This window comes from Gobio gobio, assembly GCF_949357685.1.
Source record: "Gobio gobio genome assembly, chromosome: 13".
NCBI classification, from domain to species: domain Eukaryota; kingdom Metazoa; phylum Chordata; class Actinopteri; order Cypriniformes; family Gobionidae; genus Gobio; species Gobio gobio.
Genome location: NC_137106.1, coordinates 38,943,489 through 38,970,969, shown reverse-complemented (window position 1 = coordinate 38,970,969; position 27,481 = coordinate 38,943,489). Strand labels below are relative to the sequence as shown.

The window sequence follows — 27,481 nt, the reverse complement described above, 5'->3', positions numbered from 1 at the left end:
CGACTGTAGAGGTGAAGACAACTCCCATCATTCTGCGTTTTGTTTTGAGTAAGCGACCTCTAGCTGTGAAGATTACATATTGTGCCTTTAATTGGATTTAATATTAAAGGGTTAGTTCACCCAAAAATGAAAATGATGTCATTAATTACTCACCCTCATGTCGTTCGACACCCGTAAGACCTCCGTTCATCTTTGGAACACAAATTAAGATATTTTTGTTGAAAGCTTATGGCTGAGAAAGGCTTCAGATATGCCTCCATTGGCATTCAGTACATTTACACTCCCAAGACCCATAAAAGGCACTTAAAACGTCGTTACAAAGTCCATCTCACCACAGTGGCTCTACAATAATTTTACGATGCGACGACAATAGTTTTTGTGCGCAAAAAAAATCAAAATAACACCTTTATCCAACTTGTTCTTGTCTTCCGTGTGTGCCTCCACGACGCATGCGCGAGAATATTACGCAGATCCGGCGTTTGGACACATGACCCAGAAGCGATTTGTTTACAAGCAGAGGAAGACGCGCGTATCTAAGCTGTTGAATTCGACATTGTCTACATCTACATTCTACATTGATCGGGGTTAAAGTGTGCATTTCATGGATTCCCGAACCCCGGCGCTACGTCATATTCTCGCGCATGCGTCGTGGAGGCACACACGGAAGACAAGAAGAGGTTGAATAAAGTCGTTATTTTGTTTTGTTTTTTTCGTAAAATTATTGTAGAGTCACTGTGGTGAGATGGACTTTGTAACGACGTTTTAAGTGCCTTTTATGGGTCTTGGGAGTGTAAATGTACTGAATGCCAATGGAGGCCTGTCTAAAGCCTTTCTCAGCCATCAGCTTTCAACAAAAATATCTTCATTTGTGTTCCGAAGATGAACGGAGGTCTTACGGGTGTCGAACGACATGAGGGTGAGTAATTAATGACAGAATTTTCATTTTTGGGTGAACTAACCCTTTAAGACATTGACATTAAAACACTTTTTTTTTTGTTTATTTAAAAAAAATTGGGCAGTTTAATTGCTTTAAAAACTAATTATATCACAAAGAATACATTTTTTATGTAGGAGTGTAAAATTAAGTGTTTTTTTTAAGTCGCATAAGAACTGTACTTTTTTCTCCAACTTTAAATTAACTTAACCTTTGTCTTATTTTAAAAAAGCGTTTATAGGAAGGACTATTCCACATAAGTTAGTATGAGTTATTTTTTTACAAGCCTAGTTCGACAAATAGAATCATTGGACAATAGGCCTACATCATGCGATGAATAAAGAAGCATAGGCCTAATTATGAGATAAATACGTTCATTGTAGGGGTTGTCCCTCGTTCATCCCAGGACTATAGTTCTCTCTCCCTTTGATCCGTCGAGGCGTGCCAGTGTGTTCATGTGATGCAGGAAGGATGTGTCCTAAAAGAGTTTGCATCGAGGCAAACTGCATCACTTCTGAGTCCGACCACCGCTCAGGACTCATCTTTGGATATCATCCCTTTCGCTTTGCAGTTACATTGGGTGAAAGGGAAGAAACCGAAGAGAAAGAGAGAAGGGTTGTGAAATGGGAGCTACGGCATCTACCCCGCAGCGGGACAGCAGATGTGAGGAGGACGCGGCGGCGGAGGAGCTCACTGCAGCAGCGAGCGATGCTCAGGATGACGGCAGTGCCGATGACAAGGTAGGATGCATGAAATCAGCCTCCTTGCTTGCAGAGAAACGCTTCACAAAGTTTCAAAGGCACGATCTCTGAATTTAAGGACACGTATGGGCCGTATCTCAAAATACAGTGAGCTGCCTACCCAGATAGCATTTCTGTTTAGCAAAATGTTTGGTAGACAGAGGAACAAATTATTGCTCAGTGGTTGCTCTTCTTTTTTTTTTTGCTCAGGAGAATAGACATAAAATACACTTAAATTAGACATTTGTTGAAATTAAATGTATAGAGTTATAAAAAATGTATGTGGACAGCATTTCAGTTAAGTTAGTCTTTTGATAATTCAATGAGAAATGTGACTTCATATTGCGATCTATGAGTTTTAATTTCAGACTTTGGTGTTTTTGAGAATCGGAGCACAGTTTGAGACATCTATTCTGAAACTGTGAGAACATGTGAGATTGCTTTTCCCAGAATTTTTTTTTTGAGACTGAAGCAATAATCTCCATGTTATCCCAATCTCATTGCTGTTTAGGATAAATATCTGATTTATAAAAAGAGAACTTTATTTCCTAGGAAGCAGCTCACTTCAGATGTAGCCATAAAATGAAAAATCACATTGACAAGCTGATATAAGTTAATAATGGTAGTGTGTTTTCCTTGGTGCGGGGAAATATATGAAAAATGTATGGGTTTTCTAGACAAAATAAATGTCCCACGTCCTATTACCTCATTTGCAGCTATTTAACTGCAGTAAGAGTCAAAAGTTAAAAGGAAGAAGATTAGGTGACTTTGTCCTATTTATGGGTGTTTGACCTAAATTCACCTTGAACAAAATATGCTTTAGGTTCTGGTAATTCAGATGAGATAGTTTCCCTTAGTTTTTAAGGGAGCAAGTTATTGAGATTTGCATTAATTTTTATGTTAAAATCATATTTGTTTTAATCTCTCTGTGGTGAATTCAGATTCAGGAAAATTCTATTGAACACATTCTTTATTTTGCCTGGTTCTGTACTTTTAGACATCAAGGAAGAATCTGTCATCTTGCAGCATGAGAACTGCAAGACTAGACATATTTGGGAAAAATCACACACATATACAAATGATCTGCCAAGCAAGTGTTTTGGTTAATTCTGGAGGAAGAATAACACTATAATACTAATAGTTGATGCATCCTCAATGGCTGGCAAAGAATATGGTATATTTTTTTACACCCAGACTCTAAACATTAAATTAGATTTAAAAGTGTTTCATCACTACTACACTGCTTCATCATTCATCAATTATGTGGATTGAATTTTTGGTTTGGCCTTTGATGTTTGTTTGCTCGTTCATCGCAATTATTTTCTTGTATTAAAAGTGTAGGTTAAATTTTAAATCCAATTTCCTTTTGTTTTTTGAAAGACGGATTATTTCAACATATCACAACTCTGTTTTGGGTTTGTCAGTTGTTTTGTTACACTAATGTGTGCACATTAATGGAGAGGGATATTTGTAGTGCTCGTATTCCCAAAGGATTGGTGGAATTTTCCCTTACTGTACTGGGTGCATTGATTTTCCATGTAAAACATGATGAGGTCAGCTATGGTTTAACAGGAAGTCTGTGAGTTGGCTTTTAGTCAAATGAGAGCTATCTGATACTCGGATTCTATGAATGTTCATTTATTTTGTTTTGTTAGTTTTCCCAAGGGCCATCTCCTTCAAACTACACTGGTTAGGCGGTTAACATTCAGTGTAGTCAAATGATATTGTGATAACTTTTGTAAAATGTTTGGGGAATTTCTTAACTTGAATCAGTCTCCATATAGATAAGATTTCTTAAATAGAAAATGTATTATCATGATTTCTATCTGCCAAAATCTGCATTAAACAATAACCCTTTGAGTGTGTTGCTGTTCATTTTTCATGGTCTTACTATATACTTGTCTATGCATTAATGTCTATATAATTATATAATGTATTCTATTCATTTAGTCTGTATAATTTTTGTAAAATGCAAATCAGCATTATTTATAGTTCCTTTATAAGTCATAATGATAAATAGCTAAATCCATTGTTTACCTTGTTGGTCACTCTTAATTTGTGCTCTCTTTTGCTTAGTTGTTACAGAAAAACGGACAGATCTCCAAATTGAATGTAAAGACAAGGAACCATGCAGATGAATTGAATGGCAGCTTTGAGGAGAAAGTACTTGCAGATGGTAGGTGATGCTATGTTTTTGCTTTTCATTTAATTGTAATATATTAGGGGTGTAATGGTACACAAAGCTGATGGTTCGGTACGTACCTCGGTTTTGAAGTCACGGTTTGGTACGGGTTTGGTACAGCAGGGGAGAGTAAACTAAATATACTAAATATAAAATTGTTTTTAATTTATTTTTAATAAACAGTGGTTTACTGAACAAATTGGGTCTGTCCTTAAACTAATTCAATTATAACTAAAAGTTTCTTAAAGATAATGCTGTAAACTATATAGGGAGCCCTTACTTGCACATTACTATAATATTAAAGGTTAACAACAGAGCCCAAACTATAAGCATGAATTCAGTTGCTATTTATGTTTAGATATAATAATCAACACTCATAAGCTTCACATAAGGCCGTTTTTGCATGAACTTCTAAAACTAATTATTATTTTTTTTCTCCAATTTGTTGTTGAAATATAATCATTTAGTGGCTGTAATTTTCATGACAGGTTTATTTAAACATACATTAAATAAACAAGACATCACTAACAGGCTAAGTAGTATATAATGAATATATATAGGCTAATATAATGAATATATATGCTAATATAGTGCATATATTCAATGAAAGAGTTGATTTCTCTAGTGAACTAACAGCTGTAGACACTGAATGACTTCGGAGGTAAACATGATTCTACATGACATTGTTTACAAGCTGTTTAATTGTCTTTCTGCGGTTGAAACACAGATGGAGCGATTACAAGACACATGATACATTTCAGTAAGTTGTAATGTATCCTCAACATACCTTAAGAGATATTAATTTATGTTTATTCTTTACACTGTAAAAAATGTTAAGGTTGTACAACAACAAAAAAATCTTAGTACCAATTTCCCCTAGCTTTTTTTTTGTTGACTCAACTTTTGTAAATAACAGTTATACGAACTGAAAATAAGATGTCTGTGACATAAAAAATGTTTAGTTGAGTCAACTTGACATTATTTGTTTTCTGGAGATATGCAACTATTCTGTAACAAATCTTTTGTTGTTGAGCCAATTCAAGAAATGTTGTCCATTGGAAACAGAAGTTCTTAAGAATTAACTGGTAAAGATGATTTTTTTAAAATTGAAAATCATTTGGTCATCACTATTTTGGTGATGAGTGTTTCCTTTGGTTGGGCAGTTAGCCTCTTTGTGTGAGTTTGTAACAGTGTTGTAACGCTTTGTAACTGTGTTTAGCAAAACACAGAATTTGTTGGTAAGAAAGAAATCAAGATTATAAAATTTTCAGCCTCATAAACTCTAATAAATCAATAATATTGTTTCTGACCAATATTTTACAATATTATATATTTTACCAGCAAAACTTTGTTACAGCAGGTCAGACATTCTGAATTTAAAATACATTACGGGGGGAAAAAAGTATTTTGCCACACACAGACATCAAGAATCAGCATATGAATCTCAACAATGGTGACATGCTTCATGCCGCAATGCTGGGAGCCAACAAAGTATTCAAATTATGGCTCCCAGCATGCATTGTGGCATGAAACATGTCACCATTGTTGAGATTCATATGCTGATTCTTGATGTTTGTGTGTGTCTAAAAAACGTTCCCACAATGTATTAAAAAATCAAAATTCAGAATGACTGGTCTGCTGCATAAAACTTTTTTTGGTAAATATAATATATTATTCATAAAAATCACTATCGATCAGGAATAAAGTAGTAAACTACTCCCCTTTATGTTGTTATCTAGATCACCTGATCATTGGTAACATCTTTCTTTGCAACAAATTATATGTTTTGTTAAACACTGTTAAAAAAAACCAAGAGTCAAACTGCCCAACTAAAGGAAACGCTCATCACCAAAATGGTGACCAAACATTTTCAATAAAAAAATTACATCTGAACCTATTAATTCTTGATAAGAACTTCTGTTTCCAATAGACACAAAATGTTGAATTGGCTCAACTACAAAAGATTTGTTACAGAATAGTTGCACCTCTCCAGAAAACAAATAATGTCAAGTTGACTCAACTAAACATTTTTTTTTTAATTTACAAAAGTTGAGTCAACAAGAAAAAGCTAGGAGGAATTAGTACTTAGATTTTTTTTGTTGTACGAGAATTTTACAGTGTGGATTTTCGCTGAACCAACACAACAAAATCAGTCATTTCAACTTTTTTTGATCGCGTTCACTCGCGCGGCGCACGCTGCCGCTTGAAGTTGAACTGATACGCGTCTATCAGTCACATCAAATTAAAGAGCGTTAAAACCGCATTAATCGTTTGAATTTCATGATTAAATGGAATGAATACTCAATATGTTCGTGTGGGAACTCGGATTGACGTGTGTTTCGCGCTTAAAACAAGCCGACTGTTAACTGTTAAAGATTGCAGTCATAACCGTTCGGTACACACGTGCACCGAACCGAAAGCCCTGTACCGAAACGGTTCAATACGAATACGTGTACCGTTACACCCCTAATATATATTGGCTAATATAGTGCATTATCAAAAGAGTTAATTTCTCTAGTGAACTAACCAGCTGTGGACACTGAATGAGGTAAATGTAATGCTACGTGACATTGTTTACAAGCTGTTTTATTGACGTCTTCCCACCTTTGAAACACTGATTGAGCGATTACACGACATATGATATGTTTCAGTAAGTTGTAATGTATCCTCAACATACCTTAATTCATTTGTTTATTCTTTGACTAGGAAGAGATATGCCATGAAGATATGAAGATGACATGCCAATACAGTGATCTATCACGTCACATTAGAGAGCGTCAAAACATAATTTATCCTTTGAAATTTGTGATAAATTGACAGAATACTTAAAAGATTACTTAAAATAACTGATAATTTATTCCCCTCCATGCCATCTAAGACGTTCATGTCTTTCTTTCTTCGGTGGAAAAGAAATTAAGTTTTTTGAGGAAAACAATTTAGGATTTTTCTCCACACAATGGACAATGGCAAACAAATGTTGAAGGTCCAAATCAATGGAGTTTCAAAAGGCTCCAAATGGCTTCAGAGGCTCGGCACGATCCCAGCCGAGGAATAGGGTCTTAGCTAGCAAAACCATCGGCCATTTTCCAAAAGAAAATAAATAAATAAATAAATAAATATATATATATATATATATATATACCTTTCGCTGCTCTGCGACACACCACCGATTGCGCAATCACGTCGGAAAGGTCACGCTAGACGTAGGCATAAGTCCTGCCTCCGTATTTACAAACCGCTTGTGCGAAGACTAATACTAATACTTCTGCCTACGTCTAGCGTGACCTTTCCGACATGATTGCGCAATCCGTTGCACGACACAGAGCAGCGCAAGATGAGTAATTTAGGTTAAAAAGTATATAAATGTTTCTTTTTTCTTGAAAATGAACAATGGTTTCTCTAGATAAGACCCTACTCCTCAGTTGGGATCGTGCAGAGCCTCTGAAGCCCTTCGAAGTGCTTTGAAACTCCATTGATTTGGACCTTCAACATTTTGGTTGCCATTGAAGTCCATTAAGTGAAGAAAAATCCTGGAATGTTTTCCTCAAAAACGTAATTTCTTTTTGACTGAAGAAATAAAGACACAAACATCTTGTATGAGATGGGGGTGAGTAAATTATCAGGAAATTTTAATTTTAAAGTTAACTAATCCTTTAAAATATGCACACGTGCACTGTACCGAAACGGTTCAGTGCGAATATGTGTACCGTTAAACCCCTAATATTTATATATATATATATATATATATATATATATATATATATATATATATATATATCTGCAAAATCATACATACTGAACTTTGTTCTTTTTCTTCTTATTTATTTTTTGTCAGTTGGCTCAGGGTTTGTCACCCTGAAAGAAGATGGAACAGAAACAACTGAAGACCTTCAGGAAATGGATGCTCTTCAACCAAACATTAAGAATGTGAGCACAGAGATGATAAATGTGGGTGCTGAAGAACCTGAGGAGGACAACCAATTGAATGATATCAATGAAGTTGGCTTCAAAAAAATATTCACATTTGTTGGATTTAAGTTCACCCTAAAAAAAGACTGTGAAAAGACTGAAGAAAATGAGCAAGAAGAAAGAGTTGCAAGTCCCTCAGAGGACTCAAGTGACACTCAAGAGAGCAGTGCAGTGGCAGCAAATGAAAACACACCTGATGAGACTCACAAAAGTGAAGCATCTTCCCAGCCTGATGCAGCTGAACCCTCTCAACAAACAGACAATGAAGCAGAGCTGGATCCAGACATAAAGTTAGTGGAACATTATGTGGAGGACACACCTGATAAAGACATGGCAAAAGAAAGTCCTGAGCCAGAGGAACAAATGTCACCAATCAAACAATTCTTTACACAGGGTATCTTTGCCAGTTTAAGAAAGAAAAAGAAAGAAGAAGAAATACACAAAGAGAGCAAGGAAGAGGAACTCAAAAGAATTGAGAAAATGGGTGCAGAGGAGGCTGAACATCAGGACAGTAAATGCATGTGTCTTGATATTCCATATATTATATCAGAGGAAGAAAAAGAATCAGTGGAGAAAGCTGATGACAAGTTGTTACCTGAAGGAGAGCTTCAGAATTTTCTAGAGAAAGATAAGGTACAAGGAAGTCCACTTAAAAGACTTTTTAGGAAATTTTCCACAAGAAGGCAGAGAGAAAGTAAAGCTGCAGAAAAGGTGATCGAGGCAGAGGAACAAGTCTCTGAACAGCCAAAGCCATCATTGGAATTGTCAGAGCAAGGGAGAGTAGAGGAACCAGTGATTGGAGAACCAAAACTTTCTGAAGAGGAGCTGTTTGCTGATGTAAGCCCTCAAGAGTCCAAAAAGAAATCTGACACCAGCGTTTCTTGGGAGGCACTGATTTGTGGTGGCTCCTCTAAAAAAAGGGCTAGAAAAACAAATGAGGAAGAAAAGGCAGACAAAGGAGAGGAAAATGAGAAAACAACTGACTCTCCACTTGGAAGTTCTTTTGAGGGTGATTATGATCATCTCACATCATCTAATGAACAAACAGGAAGTCCTGCAGAGGGAGAGCTGGGATCCACATGGAAAACGTTTAAAAAAATGGTCACCCCAAAGAGAAAGGTCAGAAATGGAGAAAGTAGTACCCCCGAGCAGATACCTTCAGACAGTGAAATGAGCAAAGATGATTCATTTTCTATGAAGAAACTTATTCCAGGGCATAAAAAAAGAAAATCAGAAGCAAGGAAAGAACAAACATCCTCTGATGAGGCTTCTAAGGATCATGATACAGGTGATGAAGATGATGAAACCCCAGCTATTATTCCCCTGTCTGAGTATGAAATAATTGAGCCTGAGAGTCTGAAGGAGATGAATGAACAACGAGTTGAAATCACAATAGAACATGAGATGCCAGAGATGACATCACATGTGTTAGAACAGGACACATCCAATGACTTGGTGCCCAAAATTGCAGCTAAAGTTTCAAGTAACTCTGGACCAACAGTCATACATGGTCTACCAGAGGACTTTGAAGAACTCACAGACTTTGTGAGCAAACATCAACAATTGAGTGATATACCAGAGGAAGGCATCATTGAGGAAACTATTGAAACACCAGTATCATCTGCTGAGTGGACAACACAGGATGACACCTTAGCTGAGGACATTGTGGAGTTGACAGCTGATGCGGTCACTGCCCCAGAACCATCGAGTGAACAATTCATTGGAGATGACACTACTGAAATGGTCTCGGCAGTCTCGCAACTAACTGAATCACCCAGGACATCTGGACATGTTACACCAGTGCCGGCTGAATATAGTGTACAAACATCAGATGTGATCCTACAGGAAGCTATTCAATCTATCTGCATGACTCAAAGTGTTCAATCAGTAACTACAAAAGATGAAAGACAAGAATATCTGGCCGTGTCATGCTCACCTTATATTGTGCAGTCATCCACACCAGAGGAAACAAAGGTTTTGGTTGTACATAAGAAAACCGAGGCAACAGCAATATGTACGGGCCTAGTATCTCAAGAAATAGAGTCTGTTGAAGAACATTTCCCTGCACACTTACTGGAGGCAATAGCTGAAGTGAGTGATGCTGTCCCAACTGAATTAGTATCTGATAACTTTACAGATGAACCTGAAGCTGCAGGACTTGAGGCAGATGAGGTCTATGAAGCTGAAATCAAGGATGTGAAGATTGAGTATCAGGAAATAAATGCGAATGAAGAAGAATTTGTCACTGAAACTCAGCTAGACGTAGAGCAGGTCATTAAATTAGTGGAAGAACCTCTTGTGGACGAATCAGAGGAAACTCATATGGAGGACAAAACAGAGGAATGCACAACTGGTATTCAACTCAGACAAGTTATTGATACAATGCAAAGTGAAGCTGGGCTGGTTCAGGTTATGTCAGACTACACCCATGGTCCTGAAACAGAGTGTCAATTGTATCCGGAGCTAGAGGCACCTGTGTATGAACAATCATTACCTTCTGAATCTGAAAAAGAGCTGAAGCTACCAGATGTTGAATTGTCATCTGCTGAGTTTGAGCAAGCTGCACTCACTGAAGTAGTTGAAACTTTGACACTTAGCGTTGTAGACAAAATTCCTGACACTACTACAAGTAAAGCTTCAGATGTCTTTGAGGAAGAAATTGCAATGATTTCCTCAGCAGATGAGTGTTTGGAAAGCAAAGAGACTGTTTGTATTATAAGTCCAAATTCAGATCACATAGGGGCAGAGACATTGGAGTTGGAAGACAATTTAGAAGTAGAAAAGGTTGAATCAATACATGCTGATGTCTGTGAAATACAAGTTGACATAGAAGATGCAGTCTTATTAGCAGGTGATTCAGTGGCGACTGTAGAGGACATCAGTGAGAAAATGGAAGAAAATAATGATGGAAAAATAACACGGCAGGAGATTAAGGAAATACATTTAGAGGAAGAGTCTGAGGATGCTGTTGCTTCAGAAGTTGTTCAAAATATTGAGGCTAAAAACATTTCAGAGGCTGTAGATGAATCATTAGCCAGAGAACAGTTGCTGGAAAAGGAGGTGTCACTTCCAGAATCCGTATTAGATGAGGAGGCTGAAGAGATCCATAAAGACATTGATTCAGATGTGGACAATAACAAAGTGGAAGACAGTGCAAGTGACAGAATGGACAGGATTTTTGTGAAAGAAGAAGAGGAACTTACAGTAAAAGAAGGTCAACCTTTAGCAAACACTGAAAGCAATGAAACAGACAATCAAGATATTCCTGCTCATATAAATACTACTGATGAATCTCCTGAAATAACTGTTGAAGCAGGGACTGAAAATGGAGAGATGGTTCATGAAATAAGAGAACACACAGTTGTTCCTGAGTTTTCAAAAGATGTATTAGAGCACACAGAAACACCAGCAGAAACCGAAACTAGTTGTGAAGTCATACTGACACCTCTAGAGACAGAATTGCCAGAAGTTGAAGCAACACCTGTAAAAACAGAAATTGTGGCTTCTCAAACAGAGGAATGGGGTGAAGACACCAAACATAGTTCAGAACCGCCTAAAGAGAATGAACAACCAGTGACAACTGAGAATATTAAGACTGGTAAAGTTTTAGAGATGGTTGCCATTATTGAGAACACAACAAAGCAGACAGGGAAAGAGAAACTTATTGTGATAGAACCAGTAGCACAGGCACTCGCAATATCAAAGGCAACAGAACAAGAGGGTGAAGCATCTGAAATGACTGTAGTTCATGCTAAAGCAATAGATGGTGACCAAGCCTCAGCAATGGCGTCAAAATTAATGAAAGTAACAGCAGTTCCAGAAGAAAAGGATACAATGGCTGTTGCACCCAAAGTGGAACCAGAAAGATTTGACTCAGGGCCGACTATAATTGAAGTGACTGCAACCACAGTGCTGGCACAAAATGATACACAAATGGAAGTTAGTAAAGTGAGTGAACATAAGAATGAAGCAGATGAAGATGCTAGGCTAAAATGTGAGCCTCTTGAACAATTAATAGAAACTACACTGTCAAATGAGTTACAGGTAGACAAGGCAGAAATTAAAGATGAAATACCAGCAGTAACGGATGTTACGCCTATAGCACAGGTACTACCATTGAGCTCTGAAGTTACAGCGGAAATGGCAGACATTTCCGTTTCTACAATACAAACACAAGTAGTGAGTGAACTCAGGGCTGCAACACTTGAAGTGACAGAACCAAAGGTTGAAATGCCAGTGGTAACAGAAGTTAAAGTAGAGACAGCTGTAGTAACTGAACTGGAAGTGGAGACACCTGTTGTCACATCAGTGGTTAAAGAACTTGAAATAGAAACGCCAGTGGTTATATCTATGGCAAAAACGACTGATACTCACAATTCTGTTTTAGCTCCACAGAATCAAAACATAGACACTGACACGTTAGTGTTGACAACAGTGATCAAAGAACATGTGGAGGGGAAGCCCACTGTTATTTCTGTGGTAGTGACACCAGCTACACCTCTAGATGATGTAACACCAGTTGTAACTCTAGGCAACGAGTCAATGGTTGTAGCACCAGTGGATGACACACCTGTTGTGACAGTAGCAGCAGAAACACCAAATGTTGAATCTGTGATTGTGAGAACTGCAATGGCCCCAGAAGTAGAGATACAGAATGTGATTCCAGTGGTAGCAACACCGAATCCTGGTTCAGTGTTAGTAACAGAGGCTGCATCTTCAGTATTAAGTGCAGAAACTGTTACTACAGTAGCAGAAGCAGCAGTTGTGAACACAGTTGTAGAAACACCAGTTGTTTCTTTCACAGCAGTAAAATCAACTCCAGCTCTAGTGACAGAGATACCAGCTGTGATGGAGAAAACAAATGTGCCCCCTGTAGTAGAGATACCAGTGGAACAGACACCAACTGTAGGTCCAAAGATAATGTCATCAGCTGTAACATCTGTGGCGGAGACTCCAGCTGTTGTTTCAGTGACAGAAACTGTACGTCCAGAAGAAATTACACTAGATGTGACCCCATTTGCAGAAACACCAGTAAGCCAAGTAACTGAAACTCCTGTGGTTTACATCACATCAGTAAAACCAAATGTAGCTGCAGTGATACAGACAGCAGTCATTGAGATACCAGCTATGATTCCAGAGACAGTAACAGAAGCTGTATCTTCTGTAGTAGCTACAACAGCTATAACTCCAGTAGCATCAGAAGAAAATGTAACCCTAGTAGTAGAAACTCCAGCAGAATATTTAATTGCAGTGGCAGATACATCACCTGTGATAACACCAACTCAGATTCCACTAATTGTAACAGAAGCAGCACCTCCAATTACACCAGCAGCAACTTTAGCAGTAGAGACATCAGCTGTGATCCCAGTAGTAGGAACTCCTGTTGTAAAGTTAACTCCAGTTGCAGTGGTTGAGACACCAGTTCTGACCCCAGAGGTAGAGACACCAGGCCAGGTTTCCTTGATAGTAACAGAGACTGCATCTGCAGTAGTTTGTTCAGTAGTGACTGCAGCGGTAGAAACACCTATCGTGATCCCAGTAGTAGAAACAACAGTTCTAAAGTCAGCTCCACTTACAGTGGTTGCGGCACCGGTTTTGACTCCACTGGTACAGACACCACATCCGGTTTTAATGACAGTAACAGAGGCTGCACCTTCAGTAGTTGTTTCATCAATGACTTCATCAGCTGAAACACCTGTTGTGATCCCAGAAGTTGAAACTCCTGTAGTAAAGCCAACTCCAGTGGCAGAGACACCAGTTGTGACGATGACATCAACTGTGACTTCAATAGCAGAAAGGTCAGTTGTGAGCCTAGTTCAAGAAACTACAGTAGGCGCAGCAACTGCAATTACAGTAGCAGAGAGACCTGATATGATCCCAGCGGTACAAACACCAGCTCTGGTTTCAGTGATTGTAAAAGAAGCTGCACCTCCGGTAGTTCTACCAGCAGTGACTAAGGCAGCAGAAACTCCTGTAGTAAAGCCAACTCCAATTGCAGTGGCAGAGACACCAGTTGTGACCCCAGTGACGATGACACCAACTGTGACACCAGTAGCAGAAAGGTCAGTTGTGAGCATAGTACAGGAAACTACAGTAGGAGCACCAACTGCAATTACAGTAGCAGAGAGACCTGTTATCCCAGTGGTACAGACACCAGCTCTGGTTTCAGTGATTGTAAAAGAAGCTGGACCTCCAGTAGTTCTACCAGCAGTGACTTCAGCAGCAGAAACTCCTGTAGTAAAGCCAAATCCAGTTGCAGTGGCAGAGACACCAGTTGTGACCTCAGTGATGATATCAACTGTGACACCAGTAGCAGAAAGGTCAGTTGTGAGCCTAGTACAAGAAACTACAGTGGGAGCACCAACTGCAATTGCAGTAGCAGAGAGACCTGATATAGTCCCAGTGGTACAAACACTGGGTCTAGTTTCAGTGATTGTAAATGAAGCTGCACCTCCTGTAGTTCTACCAGCAGTGAGTTCAGCAGCAGAAACTCCTGTTGTAAAGCCAACTCCAGTTGCAGTGGCAGAGACACCAGTTGTGACCCCAGTGACGATGACACCAACTGTGACACCAGTAGCAGAAAGGTCAGTTGTGAGCATAGTACAGGAAACTACAGTAGGAGCACCAACTGCAATTACAGTAGCAGAGAGACCTGTTATCCCAGTGGTACAGACACCAGCTCTGGTTTCAGTGATTGTAAAAGAAGCTGGACCTCCAGTAGTTCTACCAGCAGTGACTTCAGCAGCAGAAACTCCTGTAGTAAAGCCAAATCCAGTTGCAGTGGCAGAGACACCAGTTGTGACCCCAGTGATGATATCAACTGTGACACCAGTAGCAGAAAGGTCAGTTGTGAGCCTAGTACAAGAAACTACAGTGGGAGCACCAACTGCAATTGCAGTAGCAGAGAGACCTGATATAGTCCCAGTGGTACAAACACTGGGTCTAGTTTCAGTGATTGTAAATGAAGCTGCACCTCCTGTAGTTCTACCAGCAGTGAGTTCAGCAGCAGAAACTTCTGTTGTAAAGCCAACTCCAGTTGCAGTGGCAGAGACACTAGTTGTGACCCCAGTGACGATGACATCAAATGTGACACCAGTAGCAGAAAGGTCAGTTGTGAGCCTAGTACAAGAAACTACAGTGGGAGCACCAACTTTAATTACAGTAGCAGAGAAACCTGTTATGACCCAAGTGGTACAGACACCAGCTCTGGTTTCAGTGATTGTAAAAGAAGCTGGACCTCCAGTAGTTTTACCAGCAGTGACTTCAGCAGCAGAAATGTCAATTGTGAGTCCAATAGTAGAAACTCTAACAGTTAAGCCAACAGTGGCCGTGGCAGAGACTCCAGTGCCTGTAGTTCCAGTAGCAGAAGCACCTGCTGTGACCACATTGCCTTTGGTAAAAGCGACACCAGCTGGGACTGTGATTGAGACACCTCCTGTGACTACAGTTGAAGATGCACCACAGGAAACACCAGCAGCACAGATACCTGCTTTAGCCCCTGTAATGGTGACACCAGCTATTGGCCAAGTTGTAGGGCCAGCAGCTGCAGCGCTATTTGTTGCGACACCAGAGGTTAAGGAAGCAATGCTGCCAGAGTCTTCATTTGTGTCTGAAGATGTTGAACCACCATTTGTGGCAGCGAAGACATTAATTTTATCTGAAGAAAGTGCAATGGGTTCCTTGCAGCATGAGCCTGTTCCTTCAACAGAACCTCAATCAGAGGTGGAGGATGATGTGTGGGAGGATGCTGTAGATAATATTGGAGATTCCCAGGGCCTAGTGACAATCAAAGATGGTGCACCCCAAGATACTGCTGCTCAACAAGCATCTGATGCTGCAATTTGAGAGTGGCATGCTAAACCAAATGAAAGATATTAATGAGGTAGTAAGTGATTTCTTTATATCGCATTTAGTTGCATTGTATATTTAATTTTTCTTTGAAATGAATAACACTGATTTTATCATTCCAGGTGCAAGTTTAACAAGAAAAGATACAAACTTTTTACACTTGGAAGAGAATGGCAGATTTCACATTTCTCACAACAAAGAAATGACCAAACCACTGAGAAATAAAATTGCATTATTAAAGTTCCATTAAGTTTAGCTGTTCGGTGGATAGGCTGTTCTTTGATCACTACAAACATTTTATTTTATTAAACCCTTGAAAAGCAGCTATTTTGTCATATTCATACTAAGGATATTTTTCAATGTATAATTTTTATGCTGATTCTGACAGAGTAAGCTTAAGCACATTATATCACATTACATATCTAAAACAAAAAGTTTTCATATAAAATCTAAAACATTTGTACACATGCATTATATCCTATAGATTTGACTGTCTGGCATGTTTAGATTGTCATTGTTTAAGGCAAAAGCAATCGCCTGCTATCAATAATAAACACTGAAAGTTTAAACTTCACATTCATGTTCCATCAAAGAGGTTTAGACGATATTCGTTCAGATTCAGTCACTTAAAGGGATAGATCACCCAAAAATGAAAATTCTGTCATCATTTACTCACATTCGAGTTTCTTTGTTCTGCTGAACACAAAAGAAGATATTTTGAAGAATGTTTGTAACCAAGCAGAGAGAGCAACCATTGACTAACATAGTAGGGGAAAAATACTATGGTAGTCAATGGTTGCTTTATCTGCTTTGTTACAAACATTCTTCAAAATATCTTCTTTTGTGTTCAGCAGAACAAAGAAACTCATACAGGTTTGGAACAATTTTCATTTTTGGGTGAACTATCCCTTTAATCTGTAACTGAAAATGACAGGTTGATTCATTTGTTTTACAAATATATTTTACAAACAATTAAAAAAAGAGATTTATTTTTGTTTGTCCACATAGTCATACGCCAGTGTTACAAAATGAAGTATAATTTACAGAAAAACCCAATTCAAGAAAATATTCATGTGATTATTGTTAGCATATAAATTTAAGCATGCAAACTAATGTTGCAATTACTGGCTTGTCCCCATGTGTTGTTTTTTTCCCCAGAGAAGCACTTAACATATAAATGTTCCATATGAAAATCAATACTCTTCTGCATATGATTATTAAACAGTTTTGAATTTTTGTTATTATACAAGCTGCCTTGCTGTATTAAGGGGGTTTTGAAAGCACCTGGCCTGACAGAATAAGCCATAGCAGTATTGATATCAACATGTTAACTTATTCTAATATATTCCTAAGAAGTGTTTGAAACCATCTGTACAGACTATACAGGCTATGCATCTTTGATGAAGTTGTAATATTAACAATCAAAAATACAGGAGTATAGCATTATTCCTGTATTTTGAGACATTTCAAAATGTATGGTTTAATACAAATTATATTTCAAGTTTTATTTAAAAAATAATAAAAGAAAACTTCACCAATGTTTGGCTTATGATTTATGAGAAGTGGATATACAGCACACCAACACATTTATTTTGTTAATGGATGGGGAAAAAAACTGCTGGGTTATTTTTCAAATTTGTGAAATAGGAAGGAGAAACAGTAAATAGAGTTGTGGCATTTTATTAGTTTCAAACAAATCCCCAAATGACCTTTTAGCAACACAAAAATAAGCATGAGAGAGAGAAAAAAAATCTCAGTTTATAACACAAACACATAAAACAAAGTTAAATATTGGCATTGAAGCTAATACTGCTTTAGCATGATGTTTTAAGAAAGACTGGTTACTTCCGTAGAAGTTGTTGCCAAGTCCTTACTTTGATTTTCCTCCTGTGAATGTTCTGCCAATGGTAAATCTTCACTGTCAGTCAAACACTGATGTTTGGGAACCTCTGACGGACTTGCAAAAGAAGCTGCACACATGCTACATTTATAGGGTCTTTCTGAAGACTGAAAGAGAGCTTCCACCTGACTGTTGTCTTCTCCACCACACAGAACCAAACTCTGTTTGTTGACCATAATGTACGAGTCTGCGTCCTGACTCAAGCAAACATGTCGAGCAGCTTGGTTTGCTCTGCAGAAGTTCTTCCCACAAGCACTGCACTTGTACGGCTTTCCTGTGTGAATGTACATGTGCTCACGCCAGTGGCTCTTCTGAATAAACTTGCGAGCACAGGTCGGACACTCAAATTTCCTGCGCTTCATTTCACGGCCCATCTCGGTGCCCTCCAGGTTGTCTATATCAGCAATTTCAGAGGGCGGTGGGGTGTCTTCCATCCACGCCTGTTGATCGGTATCACTAATAACATCACTGTCAGCATGCAAAAGCTCCTCCTCCATTTCCTGATCTTCAAGCTCAATAGTGTGACCATTTTGCATAGACGACACCTGTGGCTCAGTTGCTTGGTTGCTGTGGACAAGCAGATGCTCCTTCAACTTGCACCTCTGGTTAAAACGGATTCCACAATAATTGCAGCCGTAATGCTTTCTGGAGGAAGCACTTCTGCTCATTATGCCATATGTGAGGTGTTGAACGACCGTGGCTGCAGGGTTCTGGGTGGGTGACTCTATGCCGACAGGTAGTGGAGATCTATAATCCATATCAGAAATTCCTGAAAATTCTTGGCTGACGATTTCACAGTTTTTAGCATAAACATCACCCTTGCACGTTGAATTGATTTTGGCTCGGCTGCATGTCTGATCAGGTATCTGTATACCATAAAGTGAGTTTGTCAAAGGTACATACTGGGACTCGGGGTTTATAAGAAGACTTGCCTCCTGTAATAAGGGGTACGCATGCAGGAATTTTACACCCTGCTCAAGGCGAAGAGGGTCAATGGGTTGTGAGGTAAATTTTCCAGTGTACATCAAGTTAAGCAGGTAGCTGAAGATATCTGCTTGTATGTCTGAAGGCTTCAGTCGAACACAGTCGCTACAAAAGAAAACAGAAAGAATCGTTTAAATCCAGACCTCCTCTGAAATAATACAATTCAAGTACTACAACTTTTTTGCCATCAAGTTCATGTTACCTGTCTTGATGGATGAACAGCATACGGAAGTAGTTTGAGAAAGCAGCAAGAACGGCTTTATGGGCTTTGAAAAGAACATCCCCGATGGCCACAGTACAGTCACAGAGGAAACCAAACTCTCTCTGAGCATTGAGACGCTTCAGAAGCACAAGACCGTGATGTGCCAAGTCCATTTTCCCCACATAAACACAACACAAACTAAAAGAAAATAATCATTAGGATTTCAGTAGATATTGCTCCTCATTAAATATTATTACACTTTGGTCAGCAAAACTACATTAATTTTGAGTGTAACGTTACTTGTTTTACTCTATTTCTATTTACAATATCCTCAAAAATATAGTAAAAACCTACTTGTGTACTTGCAAAATATTTTAAGTGTAAAACATCCTAAGGGGACTACATAATATCAAATTGGCAGAAGCGTGTGGCTTAAACGTCTAAACAGGTTTTGAGGCTACTACGTGTGTGTGTGTGTGTGTGTGTGTGTGTGTGTGTGTGTGTGTGTTGAGGCCCCGCCCATGTTGATGTGAATTCCGAGTACAAAAGTTTCCGCGGACAAATAGGAAACACGCGCTCAAGCAACGAACCCAATAAAATAACGTTACACTTATTAATGAGCGAAAGAAAACACACATATAAACAAGAGAGATCAAAAATCTTAGTCTTCCGTTAACGCAAGCCATGTCAAGAAGAAAACGGTCACGTTATTAATCATTTCTGGTCAAGATCCGTGAGTAATCAATAGTGCTTATCGTTACTAGGGTAAAAACGCCGACAACCTGTTTATTAAACACTTGTTTCAAATAAGACCCTTACCGTTCTTTCCCGACAGAGTTCTAAGCCTTATTCGGTTTGGTTTGTTGGCTAAAAAACGGAGGAAACTTCTTCACCGACGCAGTACGAGTGTAGTCAGTCTCAGTCAGTGATCCGCTCGCTGCTGTTTTCCGGAGAGTTTGAATCACATGACATGAGCGCGCGCCGGATCGAACGGCTGTCAATCACAAGAGGCTGATGATCAGTCAATCAGCTGCTGTAGAACATCAGCATTACGTCACGATGTATATGTTAGTATTTTCATCACATTAACTAGTGAAATGGTGAATACGTGTGTGAAATATAAAACACCCTGCTAGAAAATCCAGTTTATGATGGCACGTGTTGCAATGTTCCAAAAACCAGCTTGACAACATTATAAACTTTGTCGCAGCTTTTTGTGAATTAAAAATCAGTGGATAATTTTTTAGCAGTTCCATGCCATTGGCAACAAGGCAGCATCTGAAGAGTTGTGCACATTTCGGAGCTGTTTAAATATTAGCCTGCTCAAGCTCATATACTCTATGTTAGTTGTAAATAGAGGGCTATCGATGTCACTTTCCTAAAAATGTTCCATCAATACATGGTAATAAACAAATAAAACATCTAGAAAATAGCACAGACAAGTTTAGACATCTGAATAAATTTGGTGAACAATATTCGTATTTTGTGTGTTGTACAGTATTCCATCCATTTACATATTGTCTTTTTTTTTGGGACCCTGAGTCTGTAATAAAGTTTGATGATAATAGACACGTCGCACATTTAAGAATAGGGCTGTTTCTTTGCAACAGATTCCCCCCTCCATGCCCACAATTAATATGTTTTCACAGACAAGGTTTGAATCTAGTCCAGACTAAAATGCATGTTTGAGCTGTTCTTATATTTTATAATATGACATCTTAAAATATGTCAGTGGCATTGGCTTAATCTAAACCCTGTCTGTGAAACCAGACCTTAATGAACTGTGACTTCTAGTCACAGATTTCTCTAAGTCACAGCTGTCTCAAGATGGTTGACTAGCTAATGACCAGCTTGGACAACCTTTTTATTTTTTACAATAAAAGAGTGCGTTCGTGGCAAGATATAAGTAGCTAAACATTTAATATTTGACAACTGTTTTACGATGGATAGGTTTAACAACCCACGGTAACATACAGTGATGCAAACTACTCAACTTTTTTTAATGTAATTTCATCATTTTGAATTTAAAATATTTAATAATTTAAATGATGTCATTCATAACTGAATGTGACGAGACAAGAAGCTTTTTTATTTGACATTTTTGACACACATATATATATATATACACTCACCTAAAGGGTTATTAGGAACACCTGTTCAATTTCTCATTAATGCAATTATCTAATCAACCAATCACAAGGCAGTTGCTTCAATGCATTAAGGGGTGTGGTCCTGGTCAAGACAATCTCCTGAACTCCAAACTGAATGTCAGAATGGGAACGAAAGGTGATTTAAGCAATTTTTAGCATGGCATGGTTGTTGGTGCCAGTCCGGCCGGTCTGAGTATTTCACAATCTGCTCAGTTACTGGGATTTTCACGCACAACCATTTCTAGGGTTTACAAAGAATGGTGTGAAAAGGGAAAAACATCCAGTATGCGGCAGTCCTGTGGGCGAAAATGCCTTGTTGATGCTAGAGGTCAGAAGAGAATGGGTCGACTGATTCAAGCTGATAGAAGAGCAACTTTGACTGAAATAACCACTCGTTACAACAGAGGTATGCAGAAAAGCATTTGTGAAGCCACAACACACACAACCTTGAGGCGGATGGGCTACAACAGCAGAAGACCCCACCGGGTACCACTCATCTCCACTACAAATAGGAAAAAGAGGCTACAATTTGCACAAGCTCACCAAAATTGGACAGTTGAAGACTGGAAAAATGTTGCTTGGTCTGATGAGTCTCGATTCCTGTTGAGACATTCAGATGGTAGAGTCAGAATTTGGCGTAAACAGAATGAGAACATGGATCCATCATGCCTTGTTACCACTGTGCAGGTTGGTGGTGGTTGTGTAATGGTGTGGGGGATGTTTTCTTGGTACACTTTAGGCCCCTTAGTGCCAATTGGGCATCGTTTAAATGCCACGGCCTACCTGAGCATTGTTTCTGACCATGTCCATCCCTTTATGACCACCATGTACCCATCCTCTGATGGCTACTTCCAGCAGGATAATGCACCATGTCACAAAGCTCAAATAATTTCAAATTGGTTTCTTGAACATGACAATGAGTTCACTGTACTAAAATGGCCCACACAGTCACCAGATCTCAACCCCATAGAGCATCTTTGGGATGTGGTGGAACAGGAGCTTCGTGCCCTGGATGTGCATCCCACAAATCTCCATCAACTGCAAGATGCTATCCTATCAATATGGGCCAACATTTCTAAAGAATGCTTTCAGCACCTTGTTGAATCAATGCCACGTAGAATTAAGGCAATTCTGAAGGCGAAAGGGGGTCACACAGTATAAGTATGGTGTTCCTAATAATCCTTTAGGTGAGTGTATATATATATATTTATTATTTGCAGAGTTTAAATGGATTAATTCACAACTAGGCTATACTTAGGCCTTGTTCTTTATTCTCTTGAATCCCTTTTAACCACCCCCCCACCCCCAATGTTCAAGACATGGTTACGGCCTTGTATCCACTATATGTGGATCCTTTATTTTTTTTAATTTCAGGTCACAAAGTCACATTAAGAATAACAAAAGATCAGATGACTGATAAAGAAGTACATCAACTTAATTTACAGAAAACTAAATTTGTTGGTTTACAAAAAATGTAAGTCCTCTTGTAAGTCTATATCTGTGGGTCCTCAGAAGATTACACGAGCAAGTTCAAACATCACCTTCAGAGAGAAGAAAATAAACACGTTTTTATGTTACATTTGTAAAACGTACACGATATGATGCAGACATTTAAAAAAAAACACACATGGCTGTTTTTTGACAATGCAGCTGAATACACGGCCTATTATTAAACTGATATTCAAAATGAAAGCGAGTTGACTGGATGATATTAAATAAGTGAGCATTCAGTGTTTTCTAACCTCAATGGTGATCAGCACGACGATCATCCACTCCAGTCTGAGACTGTGTTTCTCACTGAGGTGATTCCTCATCAGGTCTGTAAGTTCAGTGCAGTGCTGCAACTTCTCGTTCACAACCTAGAAAACAAACAGTGCATTAGGATCAATGCAGCATTATGCCATCCTTTGATCAGGATATTTATGTCACATTTTATTGCAAGTACTTTCACTAACCTTGACTCTCCTGTTAATATTGAGGAACTGACAGGTCTTGTCATAGAGCTGCTCGAGATCTTCTCTGTCCCAGTAGAAATCAGGTGTGATCAGTAAGTCAGAGCTGAGGTTTATGCAGTGCCTGTAAAAGTGTAACAATATTAGAAGAAACAGAGCGGTAGATTATCTCATACAATATAACCCAGATATAGTCATATGGATCCTGACCTCAGGGAAAAGAGCTCCCCTATCTTCTGCATAACTTCAGCCCTGGACAGTTTCACTCGTTGTCCAGACTTCAGCATCTGTTTAGAAAGGTTTATGGCTAAAATTACCTCATTTCCAATAAAAGTATATTTTGCAGAAAAGCACCAAATGCTGGTATTACCTATGAAAAAGTACATAAGTGGATCTACCTCAGGAATTGACTGGATGGACTCAACAAAGTTGTCGAGGGAAACCTCCCATATTGCCAGTTTTACTGAAGGTAAAAGCAATGCAAGCGTTAAAAAAATAATTAGTCTCACAAAGTTTGATAAAAAATGTGTGAAAAAGCAAACATAATCCCACCTGACAGAGATAAAGCATTGGAAAATGCAAACTTCTCCAGAACAACCTGCTCATAATCCAGCTCTCCGTTAAACAAGAAGATTCCATGATGGAGCTTTGAATTACCCCTGAACCAACAAAAATAAATAATCAAACAAGCAAAAATAAAAGCATGGCTTCATCTTAAAGTAGTACCATCATCAACTTTCAAGGAGCATTACATGATTTCAGTTTTTGCATATATTACATTATGAAATGAAAGATTTGTGACTGACTCTCCTACTGTATAATTGATTTCTTCATTTTCCCAGTGGATCAGAGCGACTTCATAGGGTTGAATTTCATGCTGCTCCAGTACCCTCATCGCCGTCTTTACCTGAGTATAAAATATAGCATAATTTTTAATTTTGTGAAAGAGCTTTTTAATATTGGGAAAACACCTGATTCAGATTCACGTGGCATATTTATATATATAATTGACTGATATGCAATGGAAATTCACTGGTCAATAGGATTTTCATATATTTCTTTATTAGAGATAGTTCACCCAAAAACGAAAGTTCTGTCATTAACTAAAACCATGAGACTTTTGTTCATCTTTGGAACACAAATGAAGATCTTTTTTATCCATCCATTGAAGCTACTCAACTACCACTTTGACTTACTTTGAAAAGTTCATAAAGACATTGTAAAACTAATCCAAATGAATTGAGCAGTTTAGTCCATATTTTCTGAAGAGACTCGATCACTTTATATGATGAACAGATTGAATTTAGTCTTTTATTCACATATAAACATTCATCAGCTCACACATCAGTTGTGGTAAACGGAAGCTCAAGCATGTTCACTTGACGTGAGAGCGCCAATGAGGTTCATTCTCGTGTTACGCAGCACGTTTGAACTTTTGCAAGAACCAATGAGGTTCATTCTCGTGTTACGCAGCACGTTTGAGCTTTTGCAAGAACCAATGAGGTTTATTCTCGTATTACGCAGCACGTTTGAGCAGGTTTGTTTGAGCTTCTGTTAATGTCCCCTGATCAATGTTTAAATGTGAATAAAAGCCTAAATTAAATCTGTTCATCATATTAAGTGATCAAGTCTCTTCAGAAAATATGGAATAAACTGCTCAATTCATATTGATTAGTTTTACAATCTCTTTATGAACTTTTTGAAGCGTCAAAGTGGTAGTTGCGTAGCTGTAAACAGAGGGACGGAAATCTCTCAGATTTCATCAAAAAGATCTTCATTTGTGTTCAGAAGATGAATGAAAGTCTTTGGAATGACATGAGGGTGAGTAAATTATGACAGAATTTTCATTTTTGGGTGAACTATCCCTCCAAGGAGCTTTATTAAAATGTTCCTTTAATACAGCTTCCAACCTTATTAGAATATAGAGCATTTGAATGGTTTCCATTTGAAAGCTATCTATCAGAACATATGCCAGTTGCTTCAGTGTGTGTGTTATCTTAATACTTACAGTTTTCTCATCAACATTCCAGAACACCACTGAGCCTTCTCTAAAATGGTAAATAACACACAAAAAAATTATTACTAATCAGAAATCAAAAACCAAGAAATTTAAGTGACAAAATAATCATTCAGCATACCTGAAGAAGAATATTGTGCCACTGTCGTTTGGTTTTGAAGCATTCTCTGTTCCCATCACCAAAACATTAGAAGCGTCTGAAACCCACAACATTTATTTACTACAAATAAGAGACTGCGCTTGAGCAAGAATGCAATGCATTGTTTTTTATGTCAGCTCAGAAACATAAATAAGTGATGCAGATGAACTGACCTCTGGGAAATTCTTTGATTTCATTGAAGCCATGAGCTATGAGATCGTGACAGAGTGTTGGTAAATGGTACTGATCTGCAGTTGCGTATGCAATGCACTGCATCATGTCCTGAAAAATACCATTAAATACATACTAAACAGTCATCTTATATATATATATATATATATATATATATATATATATATATATATATATATATATATATATATATATATATATATATATATATATATCATAATTGGTTTTATCGTAACACTCAATAGTCACACACCTCCTCCAGACTGGGCTGAGTGGTTCGTGATGGCTGTTTGGTTCTTGGTCCCTTAAAGGTCCTTTTTCCAGGTATACCTCCTTGTTTCAGCACTGACTTGGTGACGGTTGTTGTGGACTGCAATCTCATTTGTATACTCCATGTTTTGGATATTAAATTTAAAGGGGTCAGCACTTCAAATTGTGGTCTTTGAAACATTCCTCTTTGCAATAAGTATCTATGGTTATTTAAGCTTATGTGACAGCTAGTCTGGTCTTTAAAAAGGTTTTGTGTAGGTGCACTGGATGCCAGTGTTGAGCAGTTTAACCTCATGGTGCTGCTTAAACTGTTTAATCCATTTACAGTTCTGAGAGCAAATCCACAGGCTTGGGTCCATTTCAAGGGTTGATGTAACCGCCGTAGAATCTTGAGAGACATGCCTGTAAGAATCAGACAGTTTCAGCATTAAAACAGTGTAAAATTAGGCATATTTCAGACCTGAAAGTAGCACTACATCTATTGGCCAACAGGCCTATTTCAACTGACCTTGAATGACAAGCATGTCAACACACTGCATTGGTCATATCTAACCCTCGTTATGGTTCAATATAATTTGTATATAGAAGCAAGTGCAAAGACAGACGTGTCAGCTTCTTTCTGATCAGCTGAGACAAACAAAGCAGATCCGATGTGAATTTCTTTCTAACACTATTGTCAACACAAGCTGCACTGTGACATACAATTGATTCTAATAATTCACTGAAATTCATTCGTCTTAACCCTCAGCGTACCTGTCGCGTACCGTCCCGCCAAATATTAGAACGTTCGGTGACAGAAACTGTTACATTTTTGTAAATACATGTTGCAACATTCTTACAGATTATTTGACAGTTCGAACAGCACGAGTGAACCGGTCACTTCCTGTATTTTGGTGACGTCAAATGCAGACGTAATGTTGCCCCGCCCCTGTAGAGACACGGCTTAAAGGGATAATTCACCTCAAAAATTAAAATCAGATTTACTCACCCTCAAGTCACCCTAGGTGTAGGCCTATATGACATTCTTCTTTCAGACGAATATAATCAGAGATACATTAAAACATGTCCTGACTCTTCCAAGCTTTATAATGGCAGTGAATGTCTGTTTCTGTTTTGATTGAAGTTCATAAAAGTGCATCCATCCATCATAAAAGTGCTCCACACTGCTCTGGGGGTTTAATAAAGGCCTTCTGAAGCGAAGCGATGGGTTTGTGTAAGAAAAATATCCATGTTTAAAACTTAATCTCTATCCCTTTAATTTTGAGCTTGTGGGTTTTATTTTGAACAACCTCATTACTTTATTTAGTAAATGGCATGTAGTAAAAGCAAATCTAAAGCATGTTGCAATATATAAGCAAGTTTGTTCTCTTAAATATGTGTGTAAAATAAGATAAGGATTTGAAAGTGTGTTCATTTAATTATTTTTTTTTTTTTTTGTTCTTTCATGTAGCTTATGTGCTAATTATATATCAAACTATAACACATTTTCTAGTCAAAGTTAAAAATGCGGTTACACTTTATTTTAAGGTGTCATTGTTTCAGTGTAATTATATATTTAAGTTCTGATATTAAGACTATGTACTTACAATAGGATTAGGATTTGGTTGTAAATTGCATGTAATTATGCATAATTTACTGTTATTACTATGGTAAGTAGGCTACACGTAACATATGTAACAAGGACACTGTGAAATAAAGTGTTACCAAAAGCGCTTTTATCGAGGAGAATTGTAATGCTTCTTTGAATTTACTTATATAGCACACATTTATCAAGACTCTATGAGGTAAATAGGAGGCTTTATGTTATTTGTCATATTCAAATCCATAATGTCAGTGAATTAAAACCAATAAAATCAAAACTGAACGCATTGTACGTCGCTCCGATAAAAGCATTTGACAGATGCATAAATGTTATGGATAAGCTTGACTTTTTCAACATTTGATCTTGCGCCCCCTAATGGTTAGTGCGTTAAGTGTTGTTGTGTTGCTTGGATACTTGATA

At 38.1% G+C, this 27,481-nt stretch overlaps 3 protein-coding genes across 7 annotated transcripts; 1 reads left to right on the top strand and 2 right to left on the bottom strand.

Moving 5' to 3' along the window:
• Window positions 1-1,356: 1,356 nt before the first annotated feature.
• akap12a (A kinase (PRKA) anchor protein 12a) lies at window positions 1,357-17,209 on the top strand. Its single transcript, XM_079833261.1, has 4 exons — window positions 1,357-1,674; window positions 3,751-3,850; window positions 7,692-15,707; window positions 15,796-17,209. The coding sequence occupies exons 1-3, from the start codon at window positions 1,558-1,560 to the stop codon at window positions 15,668-15,670; spliced, it is 8,196 nt and encodes a 2,731-aa protein (XP_079689387.1). The 5' UTR covers window positions 1,357-1,557; the 3' UTR covers window positions 15,671-15,707; window positions 15,796-17,209.
• On the bottom strand, window positions 16,648-19,702 carry zbtb2a (zinc finger and BTB domain containing 2a). Of its 2 annotated transcripts, XM_079833262.1 has the most exons (3): window positions 19,579-19,702; window positions 18,760-18,957; window positions 16,648-18,662 (listed from the first exon to the last, which is right to left on the bottom strand). In XM_079833262.1, exons 2-3 carry the CDS (start codon window positions 18,930-18,932, stop codon window positions 17,501-17,503), a joined length of 1,335 nt encoding a protein of 444 aa, XP_079689388.1. In that variant the 5' UTR covers window positions 18,933-18,957; window positions 19,579-19,702; the 3' UTR covers window positions 16,648-17,500. The 2 variants fall into 2 exon arrangements, with proteins under 2 accessions (XP_079689388.1, XP_079689389.1); XM_079833263.1 differs by lacking the exon at window positions 19,579-19,702 and having other exon boundaries at window positions 17,175-18,662; window positions 18,760-19,024.
• A 1,160-nt stretch (window positions 19,703-20,862) lies between these two features.
• Window positions 20,863-26,386, bottom strand: rmnd1 (required for meiotic nuclear division 1 homolog). 4 transcript variants are annotated; one of them, XM_079833258.1, is made up of 13 exons: window positions 26,233-26,386; window positions 25,988-26,106; window positions 25,463-25,881; window positions 25,191-25,299; window positions 25,000-25,075; window positions 24,870-24,909; window positions 23,668-23,768; window positions 23,414-23,520; window positions 23,260-23,324; window positions 23,072-23,148; window positions 22,865-22,985; window positions 22,652-22,768; window positions 20,863-22,450 (listed from the first exon to the last, which is right to left on the bottom strand). In XM_079833258.1, the coding sequence occupies exons 2-13, from the start codon at window positions 26,016-26,018 to the stop codon at window positions 22,418-22,420; spliced, it is 1,296 nt and encodes a 431-aa protein (XP_079689384.1). In that variant the 5' UTR covers window positions 26,019-26,106; window positions 26,233-26,386; the 3' UTR covers window positions 20,863-22,417. The 4 variants fall into 4 exon arrangements, with proteins under 4 accessions (XP_079689384.1, XP_079689383.1, XP_079689385.1 ...); XM_079833257.1 differs by having other exon boundaries at window positions 25,988-26,386; XM_079833259.1 differs by lacking the exon at window positions 25,988-26,106.
• Window positions 26,387-27,481: the final 1,095 nt, after the last annotated feature.